This window comes from Peromyscus leucopus, chromosome 14 (assembly GCF_004664715.2).
Source record: "Peromyscus leucopus breed LL Stock chromosome 14, UCI_PerLeu_2.1, whole genome shotgun sequence".
In the NCBI taxonomy this organism is placed as follows: Eukaryota; Metazoa; Chordata; class Mammalia; order Rodentia; family Cricetidae; genus Peromyscus; species Peromyscus leucopus.
The window spans coordinates 43800429-43816977 of NC_051075.1; the positions used below are offsets into that span (position 1 = coordinate 43800429).

Genomic DNA, 16549 nt, shown 5'->3' on the forward strand with positions numbered 1-16549 from the left:
AGATATTTTGATTTAACACACAATAACCTATTAGGACTTTTCTCAAGGATTGTTATTATCTGTTTTAATAGACTACCAAATATTTTGAGAGAAACTCAGGGTTACTTTCGTGACTTTATATGAACTTTTATAAAACCCTACAAAGTAAGTTAATAAAAAGCATTTAAGAGTGAGGTTCTCCATTACAAACTTGTATGTTTGTGACGAATGGAACCGATTTTTACTGTGTCATGGGTCTCAAGGAAGTTAAAGGGCCCAGGCCACACTGCAGACAGTATCATGTGTATCATCCAGATGGCTGCTTCCCCCGGATCATAATCGTGCCTGGTGTCCCCAAATGGTAGTATGCCTATCAGCCAAGAGAGTCACTGCCTGTATTGGGTGACTTCATTTGTTTGGTACTGTGTTATATATGCAACCAGAAAAAAAAAAAAAAAATTAACCCAGGATTAAAGGGAGAGTTGAGGGGCCAAAGAGATGGCTCAGTGGTTAAGAGCACTTGTTGACCTCTTGCAGAGGTCCCTGGTTCATTTTCTAGGGTCTACATGGTGACTCACAACCATATTTAACTCCAGTTTCCGGGGATCTGATGCCCTCTTCTGGCCTCCTCAGGCACCAGGCACACACATGGTATACATACATATCTGAGGCAAAATATTCATACACGTAAAATAAAATAAAGCTAAAAATATTAAATCGATAATTTTACAACCATCTTTATTATAGTATATATGGTCTATGAATAAAAATATGATATGAAGATATCACCAACCCTCTGAGACTCAAGCTTGTCACACAGAGTCTGGGAACTGGGGGCTTCTAGGGTCAAGTTCCACCAACACCTTGATGTGTGTGGTCTTGGTGCTGAGTCAGCCATTAGCCCAGGTTTCATCTTCTACAAAGGCATCCTTATCTACCCTGGGGTATTTTTGCCTCAGCTAATGTGTACAGTATTATGTAGATATTTTGTGGTTACTTATCAATAGTAGCTTAAAAAAACAAGAAAACACTGATCCAGCCTTTGGGAAAACAATGTACTTAATACTCCTAATCTTTCCTGCCACAAGTTATTTTCTTAAGAAAATCATTTAGATTAAAAAAAAAAAATGTTGGGCTCAGCAGCTAGAGTTCCGGTTGCTAGGAACACACACTAGAAACAGTGTAGAGAAAAATGGGGCTTCCCATTCTTTAGGCATGGTTACTTAGAGGAGGTTTTGCCTAACTGTATGGGAATTTGTTTTAAATCGGCCTAAGAGGAAAGTTGGTCTTACTGAACGCAGAGCTGGGCAGACGATTTTCTTACAAAGTCCCGAGTGTCTGAGGAAGCCGCCTTCTCCCTATCATGTGGTGCTTCAAAGAGCCCCCTCAGTAACTCTAACCAATGTAACATACATTTTATTTATCCAGAGAAACATTGTATTCAAAAGGTCAGGAAGCACAGCTGACATTTATCTACCCTGTCACTCTGTCACTAATACATCAACAGTATGGTTTGGAGGTGCCTCCCCCCCCATGTGAAAATATTTTACAAGTCAACAGAAGGAGTAATATTTTTGATGTTTGAACCTGAGACCGGAGAGCCAAAGCTGTCTGCACACCAACTGCAACTTTCTCCCTCGCCACAGATAACCAGTGAAATCTCGACGCATTCACCATCATGTGTCATGGGGAGGAAAATAGAGGAAATTAACAACGGGCTCCATGGCATTGAAACAATGTTGCAGCAGAAGAGCAAAAACATTGAGGACGCTCAAGAAATTCAAAAGGTAATGGGCTCCTTGAAGGGGCTCCAGCGGGTGGTAGTCTGTCTTGCCCCGGTACCCGCATCCCAGATGCGAATGCACCAGGCCTCAAGTTGATTAGCTCAGTTGGTAGAGTGCTCGCCTAGCACCCACAAAGCCCTGGGTTTGAGTCCCGGCCCAGCATAAAACAGGGCATGGTGGCACATTGCCAGTAATCAGAGGACATAGATGGTGGCAGCAGGGATCAAGGTCATCCCTGGCTACATGGGGAGTTTGAGGCTAGCTTGGGCTGAGGTCCTGGATCAGTCAATAAATAAATAAAATTTTTAAAATGAATGAATGAATAGATAAATACCTAAACCAGATCACTGGGGCATCAGTGATGAGAGGCCAGCACACAGGCATGCAAGGTCAGGTGCATGCAAGCATTATTCTCAGTTTTTGACATACAGGCCCTTACCCTGGCCCCTGGCAGCCTCTGACTGAGAAGCAGCATTCCCACAAATAAAAGGGACAGTGAGGATCTTACTGTGGGAAGACTGACATACACACTGAGTCGCTTGGGTCTGAGAAATAGTACCAGTTTTTCTATAGATTGCCAAGGTTGCATAAGACAAGAAAAACTCCAAACCGATTTCCCTGGTGAAATTGCTTAGGAAATAAAGTTTTAGTTAAACATGCAGATGAGCATTGTTCTACATCCAGATGCCAGGTGAACACCTGTCTGTGAGTTCATATTGCATGTACACTTTTAGGAAGCCCTCTCATATAATAGGGGTGAGACTATAGGTCGTTGTTACACACAGTCTTGTTCTTAAGCAGAGGAACCAGGACCTAGCAAGTCAGGTTTTATGTCCCTAAGCTTGTTATTATACAAGTATTAGGTATAATTGGAAAATTATACCTGGGCAATAGACATTGTTGTCCATTTTATTTTTTGCATTTGAAACTGACTTCTGAACTCATGTATGTGTGTGTGCCTGTACATGTATACACACAGAGAAAAGTCTAAATGGGCCTTTCTATTTTTATTTTCATTTGTTTTGGGAAATGGACTCCTCACATTCTTCCAGGCTGGTCTCAAATTCCTGCTCTTGGGTTTTTCGAGACAGGGTTTCTCTGTGTAGTTTTGGTGGCCTGTCCTGGATCTCTTTCTGTAGACCAGGCTGGTCTCAAACTCACAGATATTTCCTGAGAGCTGAGACTAGAGAAATGCATCATCACACCTGCTGAAATGGTCTTTTTAACACCTACTGTGGACCTCCTGGCTTTTGTACATTTAGATCTATCTGAACCTTGTCTACTATTAATCATCCTTGTTTACCCTCCAGGTTTTCCTGTCCTACAATAGCTCACTTGTACTCAAGCAAATATGGCTAGAATTTGAAAGTGATTCCCAGTTTAGACAACTGGTTGCTAGGTGTGAATGAACAAGTGTGCAAATGATGTTGTCTTTTAGCATTGCCACATGCAAGTGAGTGCCATGTGCAAGCTAGTCATTACCCCCCTGGCGTCTTCATTTGCATTAACTTAACATTTCCATCTCCAGAAAATATGGGATGAACTTGACCTCTGGCACTCCAAGCTAAACGAGCTGGACTCCGAAGTTCAGGACTTTGTTGAGCAGGACCCAGGACAAGCTCAAGAGTGGATGGATAACTTGATGGCTCCTTTCCAGCGACACCAGCAAGTGTCCCAGAGAGCAGAATCCAGAACCTCACAGCTCAACAAGGTGCAGCCATGAAACCCGATAGCTGTGTGGCATGGTGGTTCCACAAAGTCAAACAAAGGGTGACATTCAGAGGCGGCCAGCAGTGTCATGTTGTGGCCATCCTTCCTCCCCTTCCCTAGGTGCCATAGTGAGACCACAGCAGGAGTCCAGGCAGTTGTGTTTCCTGAAATAAATGAAGGCCCGAGAATGGGCATATAGGGCAGGCTGTCTCCAGAGCCGGGGGAGGCGGGGTGCTGCAGTCAGAAAGGTGCCATTTGGGAACAAAGTCCTTCTCTACTCTCTTCTAAAGAGTGGCTGTGTTTGGTGAGTTCCAAGTGTGATCCTGTTAGGACAGGATCCTGAAATGGGATAGGATAGGGCCAGGTCCTGAACTCGAGGAGAAAGTACCATCCCTGTGTTGAGGATGAGGCAGAGACAGGGCTGGGCTGGCTGCAGCACTGACTGGGAACCTCTGTGTCGAGGCCTGACGGGAACTCCTCAAACCCTTGCTACCTGTCGTGGACAAGTTGGAAAGTCCTTCACCTGGAGCAGGTGGGCCTGTGCCCTCAGCCATGAAAGGGAACCAAAAGGCCTGGCATGCCACTGAGCAACATTAGCTCCCCACTTAGAGATCAGTCCGGCCCAGTAACTGGCCTCCGGCAAACTTGCTTCCCGTTTTCTTCCCCAGGCCACAATCAAGATGGAGGAATATAGTGATCTTCTGAAAAGTACAGAGGCGTGGATAGAGAAGACCAGCCGTGTGCTAGCCAATCCTGCCTGCTATGACTCTTCAAAGACCCTGAGCCACCGCGCCAAGGCCCTCCAGGTAGGACCTCTGGGGCTTTCCCCACGTCAGCACAATTGACCGATTATCAGCTTGACACACAAACACGTCATTGATAAGCCACAACCTTCCCTTTCTTGTCCCAAGATCACACATTAATAACACCACAATATAAAATATTTTACAAACAAAAATTCCCAGTCCTGACAGGTTCAAACACTTTCAAATTCAATAAAAATCTAAATATTTCTTTTAAACCCCAAGCTCTCTGTAAAAATTCAGTCTCTCAACTGTGGATACTATAAAATAAAAAATAAGTTAAATAGTTTCTTACTTCAAGAGGGAAAAACCTGGGCACGGTCACAATCAGATCAAAGCAATGTCCAGTATCTGGGATCCACTCAGCAGTCTTCTGGGCTCCTCCAAAGAGCCTGTGTCCCTTTTCCGGCTCCACCTTCCGAAGCACACACTGCTGGGACAGGCTTCACTCTCCACCGCTGCTGCTGTTCTTGGTGGCCCTCCCATGGCGCTGGCATCTCCAGATGCTGGGATCTCCTGCTACAACTGGGCTGCACTTTCACCAACAGCCTCTCCTGGGCTCCCTTCATGACGCCAAGCCTCAACTTCTCTTCATGACCCCTTCAATCCTGGGCCTTCAGCTGCTCCTGAAACTGAACTTTTACCAATGGCTTCTTCCGGTCTCTCACAGGGCTAAGCCTCAGCTGCTCTCCATGAATCCTTCATGCCTTCAAAAACAACACTGCCTAGGTGACTCTTACACATTACCAATCCAGCTAGCAGCATAAGGTACAGCCTTGGCTGCCTCTGGAACACAGCTTCTCAGGAAACACTTCCCAGAGGATTTCACCTCAGTGATGCTGGTCTCCTCCTTCTCTGTGTAGCTCTGGCTGTTCTGGAGCTCACTCATAAACCAGGTTGGCCTTGAATTCAGAGATTGCTGGTCTCTTATTATTATTATTATTATTATTAGTAGTAGTAGTAGTAGTAGTATTTTTAGGATAACAGTATTTATTTCAGAACAAAAGTTTTGCAGAAATCACACTCACTTTTACATTTTTACATTTTTTTGGGAGGGGGTTGTATATAGTAATGGGTTTCATCATGGCAGAAATTCTTGCAACTAACCAAATTTGGAAAGATTTCAGACAGTAACTTAAAATGGTAAGAAGACCCCCACCCCTCTCCACCAGTTTCTTTGAGGAAATGCTGGTCTCTTCCGAACCACTGCTAATTTTGCAGCTCTAGCTGACCAGCATCCATCATCCCAGTAAGACAAAGGTTTTACTTTAGTGGTTCTGGTCTCTTGTTTATCACAGCTCATTCTTCAGCCCCAGCTGACCAGACACCACAGAGTCTTCACACAAATGGCCCATTAGAGTCTGCGTCCCTTGGAAATTTTACAAGCCAGACATCCATCTTCTGCACTGCTCTCAACATTCGTATCCTCAACGCGCCCACAAAACAGCCCACTGAGCTCTCAATACTGAAAAGTCTCCCACAATCCTCCCCAAAATGTGTTCAGGTCTGTCACCGCAGTACCCAACTCTTCTGGTACCAACTTCTGTCTTAGGGTTTCTATCGCTGTGAAGATAGAAATGAAGATGACCATGGCAACTCTTATAAAGGAAAACAGATAATTGGGCTTTCAGTTCAGAGGTTTAGTCCATTATCATCATGTCGGGAAGCGTGGTGGCATGCAGGCAGACACAATGCTGAGAAGGAGCCGAGAGTTGTACATCTGGATCTGTAGGCAACAGGAAGAGACAATGAACCTGACTTGAGCATTTGAAATCACAAAGCCCACCTCATAATAGTGCCACTCGGATGAATCTGTGGGGGCCACTTTCATTCAAACCACCACATGTCATATGGCCGAGGTAATAATGTGAGTGTCATTCTTATGACTACATATACCATCAGTCACAACACTTGACTTCAAGGATTCCAGGTAGCCTTGAAGGAAAAAGCCACCATATTGAGAGGATTGTGGGAGCAGGTCTCCAGAAAAGCTTCTAGAAGTTGAGAGCAGCCTAAAGCTAACATCTACTCTGTGTCCCACACAACTGAATTCTATCAGCAGCTTAAATGAATCTATCTGGAAGAAAACCTATGAGAGGTGGTCTTCTGTGTCCTAGCTTAACCTAGAACTTGCCATGTGTGAGGTTGACCTTGAACTTCTGATCCTTTTGCTTCTCTGCTTTCCCTGTGCTGAAATTACTGGCTCACGCCACCTGGCCTTATGTGATGCTGAGATTAGCCCCAGGGCTTCATACAAGTGGGGCAACCATTCTGCCCTCTAAACTACATACAAGACCCCAAGTGGACGGCCTTATTTTTATTTATTTTTTTTATTTATTCTTTGACAATTTTATACAGGCATGTATATAATGATTTTGATCATTTTCACCTTCATTACCCTTTTTCATACCGTTCCCTCTTCCTTCTTCTTCTTTCCAACAACCCCCTTCCTACATATCTTAAAAAAAAAAAACAAAAAACCAGCATGAGTGTGTGGGGTATTAACGGGAGCATGGGCAGCGTATGGGGGGGCTACACCAGTGAAGAAGTGACATTCCTGCCCCCAGCCACCACCGACAGCCTCTCCTCAGGAAGGACCTCTCAGCTGCAGCAGCCTCGTGGCTCTGTTAGCAGAGGCCCAGCTACGCGAGGCCCGAGCTCTGGAACATGCAATACAAATGTGTTTGGTTTAAGCAACTAGGTTTTAATAACTAGTTACCTGGCAGTAGAAATGGAAGTCAAGCCTGACATGCCAGGCTTTGGAAGACCCTGTCCTCCTGGGTGTCCCTCGGGTTCTTTGTGCCTGCAGAGAGGCAGAGCCAATGAGAGTGTTTCCCTTCTCGGGGGCCATGGCTCCCAGGGACTGTCCAGTGCCCGGAGCTGATTGGGTTGATTGTAAAGGTGGGTTTTTTTTTTTTTTTTTTTTTCCCTCTCTCATTATTAGGTCCTGAGAAAGAGTCACTAAGGAATCGTTTCATAACAGTTTCTATAGCAACCAGACCTCAAAAGATGGTCTAAATCCTTTATATATTTAAGATAGCACAGTGTTCCTGTGAGTGGCTGAGTTTACTTCCCTGACAGTTAAGATTGGGTGGCACGCTTTTGTCCTAGGGGATCAGTTCTCAAGAGATGGCATTTTAATCCACTTATTTCTTTTCTTCTTCTTACCTGTGACTTCCTTTGTCCCTCATTCCCCACTCCCCCCACAGACCTTGGGTTGATTCTCCACATCCCTAGAGCGGTGTGTGCGTGTGCGCGTGCGTGTGTGTGTGTGTGTGTGTGTGTGTGTGTGTGTGTGTGTGTGTTTTTGTATAGGTAGTGCTAGCAGAGGCCAGGAGAGGGCATTGGGTCCCCTAGAACAGGAGTTACAGATTTGTGAGCAACATCGTGGGTGCTGGGAGCTGAAGTGGGTTCTCTGCAAGAGCAGCAAGTGCTCTAACCACTGAGCCGTCTCTCTCCTCTCCAGCCTTCTCCCCCACCCCCAACTCCTAGCCTTTTTAATTTTTTTGAGGCAGACTCATGAAGCCTAGGGTGTCTCTGAACTCAGTATGCAACCGAAGACCCCTTGGAGTCTCCTGCTTCCATTCCTCAGTGCTAGGATACCAGGACATGTCACCGTGCCTAGGTTAGGTTTATGTGGTGCTGGGGACTGAGCCTAGGACTTCTCACATGCTAGACAAGCGCTCTACCAACTGGGCCACATCAGCAGCCCGTATTTCATCCGATCTTGAGGAGTTTGCCATGAAGAGAGAGAGCAATGGTGCTTTCTCTCTCTTCTCCTCACGCGCTTTTCATGAGTTAAAGAAAGACATGATGAGCTCGGGAGAAAGGAGGTGTCTGCTCGCTTGTGTTGATATAAATGCCTGAGTGTGAACGGGTTTCTCAGACTCTTCTGGAAGGTTCTAAATGGCTGGACTGAGCAGAGGAAGTAAGACACAGGAATGCACGGGTGCGTTCCCACAGAGTGGATCCTAACGAATCCTCAAATGGGCAGTAAGTACTGAGATCTAGGCCTGTGTGAAAATCCCATTTTGTCCTCAGAGTTAAAGTGGCTGTCCTGGGCCTCCAAGATGGCTCTGCAGGTGATCGTACTGTCTGCCTGAGCCTGATGACTTGAATTCAATCCCCGAGACCCCCTCGGTTCAAGGAGGGAACCAGCTCCTGCCAGTTGTCATCTGAACCCCACCCACGTGCTATGGCCTGCGTGTGCTCCTTCCCACATGGATGGACACACACACACACACACACACACACACACACACACACACACACACACACACACTGAAAATAAACACTTACTCAGATACTCCTTTTAGGTTCTCCGGCATCACTTGTTCTTTGGTTTTAGGTTGTTTTGTTTTTGCTTTTTAAGGCAAGGTCTCATGTAGCTCAAGTTGGCCTTGAACTCCTGACCCTCTTGCCTCCACCTCCCAAATGCTAGGGTTAAGGCGTGTGCTACCATACCTGTATTTTTTTTTCATTTTCTTTTCTGTCATCTTAGTGCCCCCCCCCCCCCCGCTCCCACCCAGTCTCCATCTCCTTTCCTTTTAAAATTTCTTTAAATGACTGTCATCGCTCTCCACTAAACACGAGACAGTTTTTCTGGGCATCGTAGCAATCTACTGTAAAGCCTGTGGTTAGAAGGATAGGTTGGCAAATCAAAAATTCAAGGCCAGCCTAAGCTACAGAGCAAGTCTCTTACTCATTTTTTTCTGTTTTTTGTTTTTTGAGACAGGGTTTATCTGTGTAGTCCTAAAACTCGCTCTGTAGACCAGGCTGGCCTCAGAGAGATTTTGCTGTCTCCCGAGTGTTGGGATTAAAGGTGTGTGCCGCCGCCACCCAATTTTTATTTCATTTCATGTTCACTTAGCATAATGCGCCTGCGGTTCACCCTGTTATTACAGCCACCAGTACTTCATTCTTTCCATTGCTGAGTACTGTTCCAGTTACGGAAGCAGCCTGTTGATTCATCCGCCAGCTAACAGATACTTGGGTTGCTTCTGTGCATTCGCTGTTCTGTAGCAAGTTACAGGACAACGTGGACACTTCAGACAACCAGCATGTATTATCTGACAGAGTCTGCCAGCAGATGGTCAAGTCAACCCCCACTGACAATAGAGCGCTCATTGGTTTCATTCTGCACACAGAAGTGACCAGGACCTGGAACTTTTGAGACAACATTTGTTCTTTCCTGGATCTAAGCTAGATGGATTCGTTTCATCCTCTTGGTGTTTCTCCCTCTTCTCCTTGTTTATCCAGATGGCTCTGGACGAGGGTGAGCAGAGGTACAGCCTTCTCCATTCAGTCTTCACGGATCTAGAAGACCTGTCAGTCATTTTTGAAACAGATGACTTAATCCAGTCCATCCAAGAGTTAAGTGGCCAGGTGGCTGATTTACAGCAGCAGATAGTGGAGGCTCTTCCACACATCCAGCAGGTGGCAGACGTAAGTGACTGCAAAGCCGTGGGTTCCTGTTTCCTGTGGACAGCTCATTTGTTAGGTCACAATCGCCTCCCAAATCCTATGAACGCATACTAGGCAGATACATTTTTAATTGATGTTATTTTTTAGATTATATTTTACTTTGTGCATGTCCCCATCCTTTACCTAAAAGTGGTCCAGCTCCAACATGAAGAATCCTGACAAATAAGCTTGCTATTCTAATTCACTCTCTGACCCAGTCCCTGGGGTCAGTTCTTGGTTGCTGAATGAAGCTTTTCCAAAGTGGTAGCATGCCTCTGTGATTTTTGCTGGAATGACTTTAAGATGCATTCGATAGTTTGGCATAGCTTCTTAAATAGTGAAAAAAAATAGCCAGGCAGTGGTGGCACCCGCCTTTAATCCCAGCACTCGGGAGGCAGAGCCAGGTGGATCTCTGTGAGTTCGAGGCCAGCCTGGGCTACAGAGCGAGTTCCAGGAAAGGTGCAAAGCTACACAGAGAAACCCTGTCTCAAAAAACAACAACAACAAAAAAAGTGAAAAAAAAATTTTTAATGTAATTTGAGTTATCATAATATAGTTATGTTCCTATAAATAGTTACTGCCATTACTTCAGACTCATTAAGATTTTTTCCAGTATTAAGTCAAAACTGCTATCATTTGAAGTCTTTAGCCTTTCTACACCATTTTTAAAACCTCCCTTGTCATCCTGTTATTGTGTTGTATCATGAGCTCAGTGGCGAGCTCTCGGTTGGTTACTCAATGCGCTTCAATGTGTGGGTTTTCCTCGCATATTTCAACTTTTTTTCCCCTAGCATTTCACTTTAAGATTCTTGGCCCAGTTATGGACGTTGACACTGAGAGAATTAACCATTAGACAAGAGATCTCGTGTTGAACTTAATCTGAGTAGGTCATGACATCACTCAGCAGCGTTCTGCTCGGCAGGAGCTCATTAGGGGGTGAAAACCTTGGGGTTTTCAAGCTCCTTGTCAGTTTCTTAAGGGTGACTTTATCGTTTCTTTTTTAACTTACAGTGATGGGAATTTCTAAAATGCCAGACCCACTTGTGTTTACATATTTAAACACATTCCAAAGATAAATTTAAAGAGTTTGTAGATAACTGAGAGTTTATTTTAGAATTTTATTTGGAAACATGCCAGCCTTTGTTCTCCTGAGTAACTGAAACTTGGCCCTATGAATGTCTTGACTTCACAATGCTTTCTAGTGCAGTGTAGACTAACTTTTCTTGCTTTGTTTTTCAAGACAGGGTTTCTCTGTGTAACAACCCTGGCTGTCTTAGAATTTGATTTGTAGACGAGGCTGGCTTCGAATTCTTAGAGATCTGCCTGCCTCTGCCTCCTAGGTGCTAAGTTTAAAAGCATGTGCCACCACTTCCCAGCTAACTGACATTTTTATTTATTAAAAGCCATGCAATCATCTATTAGTTTTTAAGTGCTGTAAGTGGCAAACACCTTTTGGTTAAGTACAAGGATAGAATTAATAACAATATATTATTATATGTTGCGGATTGTTAATGTACAGCATGTAGTACATGAGTGTGTCTGCTTTCTAAACTTCTAGGATGTGGTTGCAATCGAGTCTGAAGTAAAATCAATGGAGAAAAAGGTTGCAAAAATCAAAGCTATCCTGTTATCCAAAGAAATATTTGATTTTTCACCTGAAGAACATCTCAAGCATGGAGAGGTATACACGGACCATTTCCAAAAGTTTTTTTTTTCATAATACTTAGTGTCTATCTAAAAATATGTAATCATTGGATATGGCCTAAAATATTGGATTCATTAGAGCAATAATAGGAAATGAGGCTGGGACCAGCTGTATATGCATATGAACATATTTAAAAAATATTTTTGAGATTTTTATTTATTTTTATTTCCTGTGTATGAGTGTTTTCCTAAATGCATGTCTATACACCACATGCCCACAGTGCCCTTGGAGGCCGGAAGAGGGTGTTGGATCCCCTAGGACTGGAGTTACAGTTGTGAGCCACCATGTGGGTGCTGGAAAATGAGCCTGGGTGGAAGAGCCACCAGTTCCATAAAAATGGTTCAAATCCTATTTACAGTGTTCCCTGTGTAACAGGAGTTTCCCTGTAGGCTTGCCCTGCCAAGACCTTGAGCATCTATATGAGTCGGGGAAGGGTTTCTGGCCTCAGCAATAGTGTTTACTGGCTTCGAATGCTTCCTGGATTCTTTTATCTCTGTGTGTTGGTACTGAGACCATTAGCTAAGTTAGGGCTTGTAAAGAGCCAAGCGCAGTATCTCAGCAAATGTGTTGACCTTCCCGCTCAATCTTGTGATCCACAGCAGGCTCTTTGGGGTCAGGCAGATCTGAGTTCTATCTTACCCCTGCCTCTTGCCGTCTAAACTTAATTGAGTCTTCTTCCTTCTGGGAGCCCATCTCCTTGCCTGTGAAAGGGGGGTTAGCATACTTCCCTTTTAGGGTTAAATGAGGTCTGATCTATGAGGTCTGCTGTAAGGTGAAATTTGGCCAGATACTTCTGTTCAATTCAAGGAGCATTTTTAAAGGACTTTTGCAGGAAGTCCTGGGCTAGGTACAGTTGCTTTGGAAAATTCAGGACCTGCCTAGTAACAGCATACAGAACTAAGTCACAATTCCATACAGAGGGGAAAGGAGGAAAGGCAGAAACTAGTTTTCTGAATGCTGGTGTAGTGTTTGGAAAGGTAGTCTTTCCCGAGATGTTCTTTCCTAAGACCTATCATACCTTAATAGCTCTTTTAAATCAGAATTAAGAAAATGCTTTAAGGACTGAAACTCCAGGGCTGGAGAGATGGCTCAGTGGTTGAGCATGCTTATTACTCTTGCAGAGGCCCTGAGTTGGGTTCCCAGCACCACATAGCGGCTCCAGCTCCAGGGGCTCCTACCCCCTCTTCTGGCCTCTGCAGGCTCTGCACCCGTGTGCAGCTCCCATTCCCACACATGCATATACTCACAGCTAAAAATAAAAATAAAGTAGTTTTCATTGAAACTGCACATTAAAGACCAACATTAAGTTACAAATATTTTAATTTGCACTAAGTAAACTTGCATGGGCTTTGTGGGGTTTTGTTTCTGTTTTCATCCATGTATTGTGCTTCCTTTCTGCTGTTAAGGTCATACTTGAAAACATCCATCCCATGAAAAAAACTATTGCTGAGATCATGACTTACCAAACGGAACTGAGGCTACCCCAGACAGGACCCAAACCTCTGCCTGTGTTTCAGAGGACAAATCAGCTTTTACACGATGTGAAACTGTTGGAAAATGTGACTCAGGAACAAAATGAGTTATTGAAGGTGAGCGGTTTATGACGAGGGCCAACTGACTGTGTGAAAATGTTCAGTGAAAGTTGGTTTGTAGCTTGGTTTCTATTGCTGTGATAAAACGGGCGGGGGAGAAGAAGCTTTCCTTGGCTAGCATATCTGGGTCAGAGTCCACTGAGGGAAGCCAAGGCGGGAACCTGGGGGCATAAAGTGAAGCAGAAGCCAAGGATGAAACTACTTACTGGCTCGCTTATACTACCCAGGACCATCTGCCCAGGCTAGACCCGCCCACATCAACCGTCAATCAAGAAAATACCCTACAGACTTGCCCACAGGCCAATCTGATGGAGGCAGTTCCTCAGTTGAGGAGAAACTCAACTAGTCAGTGTAGCTTTCAAGTTTAATTGAAAGCAGTTGTTGCCCAAGAGGTGGCATTTGATCTAAGTAAGTAAATAGCTTCTCCCACCCTGCCCTAGTCCCATATTTCTCCCCCTTGCTCTGGTTGGGCACATTAGCATTCAATGGTCTGTTTAGTTAATACAACTGTTACAGACCTCTGTGGAAGAGAACTCCAGCCCCGTCAAGGCACTTGCAGCCTCTGGAGACTGAAGACTGTAAAGTAAGCATCACACAGCAGTCTCCTTGTCCACCTCGGTCGCTTCCTCCTGCTGTGAATTAGCTCAGTGTTCCCCGACCCCTGACAGAGGTAGCCTGGGCCATTTGCCATCTCTGGGAGACTTGTGTTGGAAGATGGAAGAGTTCACTAGTGTCAAGGTTCGTCCCTATGGAATGAAGCAAGCGCACGCCTTTAATCCCAGCACTCGGGAGGCAGAGTCAGGTGGATCTCTGTGAGTTCAAGGCCAGCCTGGGCTACCAAGCGAGTTCCAGGAAAGGCGCAAAGCTACATAGAGAAACCCTGTCTCGAAAAAAACAAAAAAAGAAAAGAAAAAAAAAAAAGAATTTTAGCTTTTGGACCTTCTGTTATTTCTCCATCTTGAGGGTCTCTTCCTGCCTTCTGATAACGTTTTTCCCATCACTCTCCCAGGGCTCCCCCGGTGAGTTTTGTTACCCCACTAGTCTCAGGTCAGAATCATTGTAGTTTATACTCCGGAGGCAACAGCCACCCCGTAGAACTGAAATAGTTAAAAGAACTCCACAGGCAAGCTTCTCCTCTTGGCAGAGACGCCCCGCCTCTTGCTTTGGAAAGTGCTGTGTCTTTTTCCTTCTACAGTTTCCTTTACGTTGACGTGGACATCCTGGCCCTCTAAAGTTGGGGGAGCCTGTACTCCCTGATTTGATGCTTAACAGTCCTCTGACCTGGCTACTGGTCAACTGTTGTTGTTTTTCTCCTAATACCCACAGAGGGAAAAATGACTTAGCATTCATTTACCTTTTTAGAAATAGTTTGTACGTGAAGGGAAAAGGATCAGATATGATGGATCATGTTTAATCTCTTCTTTCCTGATGGGTTTCTGGTCAGGAAAGGAGAATAACCCTAGTTGTGCTTTAAAGTGGCCTCTTCAAGAAGAGGAAAAGGGGGTGATAAAGGAGGGCTTTGTTTCCCTGTTTGCCAAGGAAGGCTTCACACTGTGCTTTGAAGTTTTCCCATCACACTGCATGCGTGAGAATCACATGTGCCCCTCGTGTATTTCAAAGCAAGGAAGCCATTGGTAATGAAAATTATGAGGATATGGGACATTTCTTTCAGTTCCTACTTGAGATAGGACAAGTGCCCTTCTAGTAGAAAATAGGACAGACGACTCCTGTGGACATAACGGGATGTCACCCATTGATGCGAGCTGGGGAACAGGTGTGTGCAGTGAATATAATTATTCATTTCTAGCTTGCAGCTAAAACTATGGTTAAATATTGTTTTTAAATACCTAGAAGGATTATGTGTTGGCCAGAACCTGTGTCATCTCAAAGGACATTTCGCTTCCGTATGAAACACACCAGAGCAATGTCTAGACTTGCTTTTGAAGTCTGGTTTTGTTTTGTTTTGTTTTTTAATCGCTCATCATACTTGATGGTTTCATCTAGTCTACAAAGAAGTCTGAGCTCTGTTCCCCAAACACTAGAGTCCATGGCATGTTCTGGCTAGCTTCGCCTCATTCTTCAAACTCATACTGCTCGGGAAGCTTCGGACTGTACTCATGAAGTGTGTGTGCATCACTGACCCTAACGGGGGCGGGGGGGGGGGTAGGGAGGATGTCCGCACTGGGAAAATACAACATAAAAATGTCAAATACCATGCTTTGTGCATTCAGGATCGGGTCACCATTGTATGTGGAAAGCACCGCGTGCATTTCATATTAGCGTGCTAAATATATAGATTGGCAAGATGGATCAGTAGGTAAAGGAACTTGCCTTAAAAGCCTGGTGACCCTACCTGAGTTTGATCCCTAGAACCCACAGAAAGGTGTAAGGTGCATCTGAAACATTTTTGTTGTTGTTGTTTTTCTTTTTTCTTATTTTCTTCTGAGACAGGGTTTCTCTGTATACCCTTGGCTGTCCTGGAACTCACTCTGTAAACCAGACTGGCCTCAAACTCACAGAGATTCACCTGCCTCTGCCTCCCAAGTGCTGGGATCAAAGGCGTGCGCTGCCACTGCCCGGCCCTGAAACTTTTTAAAATGGTGTACATGATATACTAGTAATTTCATAAGACTTAGAAACTTCGTTAGCATGCTATAAAATGCTTCCCTGAATAAGCCCCCTAAACTAGAAGCACATCAGAGAAAAGAAGCATTTAATGAGACCTGTACCCCAAGCCCTGCTGAGGAGCTCAGAGTCTAGTAGAGCAGGTAGATTAGGCTCCAGCATGGCAAACTTTGCTCTCTAGATTTGTAATATAAATGCAGATAATACTTAGAATAGAACTATATTTGGAATTTTTTATTTATTTAGCATACAAATATAGAGTACAGGGATATTCTGGGGACCTGCAAGATATCTCAGTGGGTAAAGGTTCTTGCTTGCCACGCCTGGCACCCTAAGTTGGACCCACGAATGCCCACGGTGGAAGAAGAGAACTGAGCCATGCCGGTTGTCCTCTGATCTTTGCCAGGACAATTCCCACTCCCCTACACACACACACACACACACACACACACACACACACACACACACAGAGCAATACAAAATAATAGAGGGGTTTTTATTATTATTATTATTAAAAAAAGATTCTGTTTCCCATTGGAATCTGTACGGGTACTTAGGCTCTGCATTTTATTGGAACTTATGATGGGATAGATAACAGATACATAGCCTGTTTATTCCTTAGATGGTAACAATGACTCTTCTTTGCCGGGTGGGTGTTATTTCATAGGTTGTCATAAAACAGACTGCTGAATGTGATGGCGAAATAGAAAATCTGAAGCTGATATTAAGCAAGTCTTCAGCTGAGTTCTCCGCCGAACGTGTGTCACGAAAGCAAGCTGCCGACCTGCCTTCATCCCAGGTATGTCTCGTTCCTTCATCTGTCCGCTCATCCCATAGACTTGGACTTTACCCTGGGGCTATAGAGTCTTTTGTAGTACCAGAGGGCTA

At 44.6% G+C, this 16549-nt stretch overlaps 1 protein-coding gene across 9 annotated transcripts in view; it reads left to right on the plus strand.

Annotated features, from left to right (window-relative positions):
- The window catches only part of Syne2 (spectrin repeat containing nuclear envelope protein 2), a 320737-nt gene that overhangs the window by 184224 nt on the left and 119964 nt on the right, over nt 1-16549 (plus strand). For all 9 annotated transcript variants that reach the window (XM_037210622.1, XM_037210625.1, XM_028876051.2 and 6 more), the window contains exons 55-61: nt 1626-1766; nt 3292-3474; nt 4142-4279; nt 9536-9721; nt 11298-11420; nt 12851-13033; nt 16329-16460. In XM_037210622.1, coding sequence (XP_037066517.1) covers nt 1626-1766; nt 3292-3474; nt 4142-4279; nt 9536-9721; nt 11298-11420; nt 12851-13033; nt 16329-16460 — 1086 coding nt within the window. The remainder of the gene's footprint in view (nt 1-1625; nt 1767-3291; nt 3475-4141; nt 4280-9535; nt 9722-11297; nt 11421-12850; nt 13034-16328; nt 16461-16549) is intronic.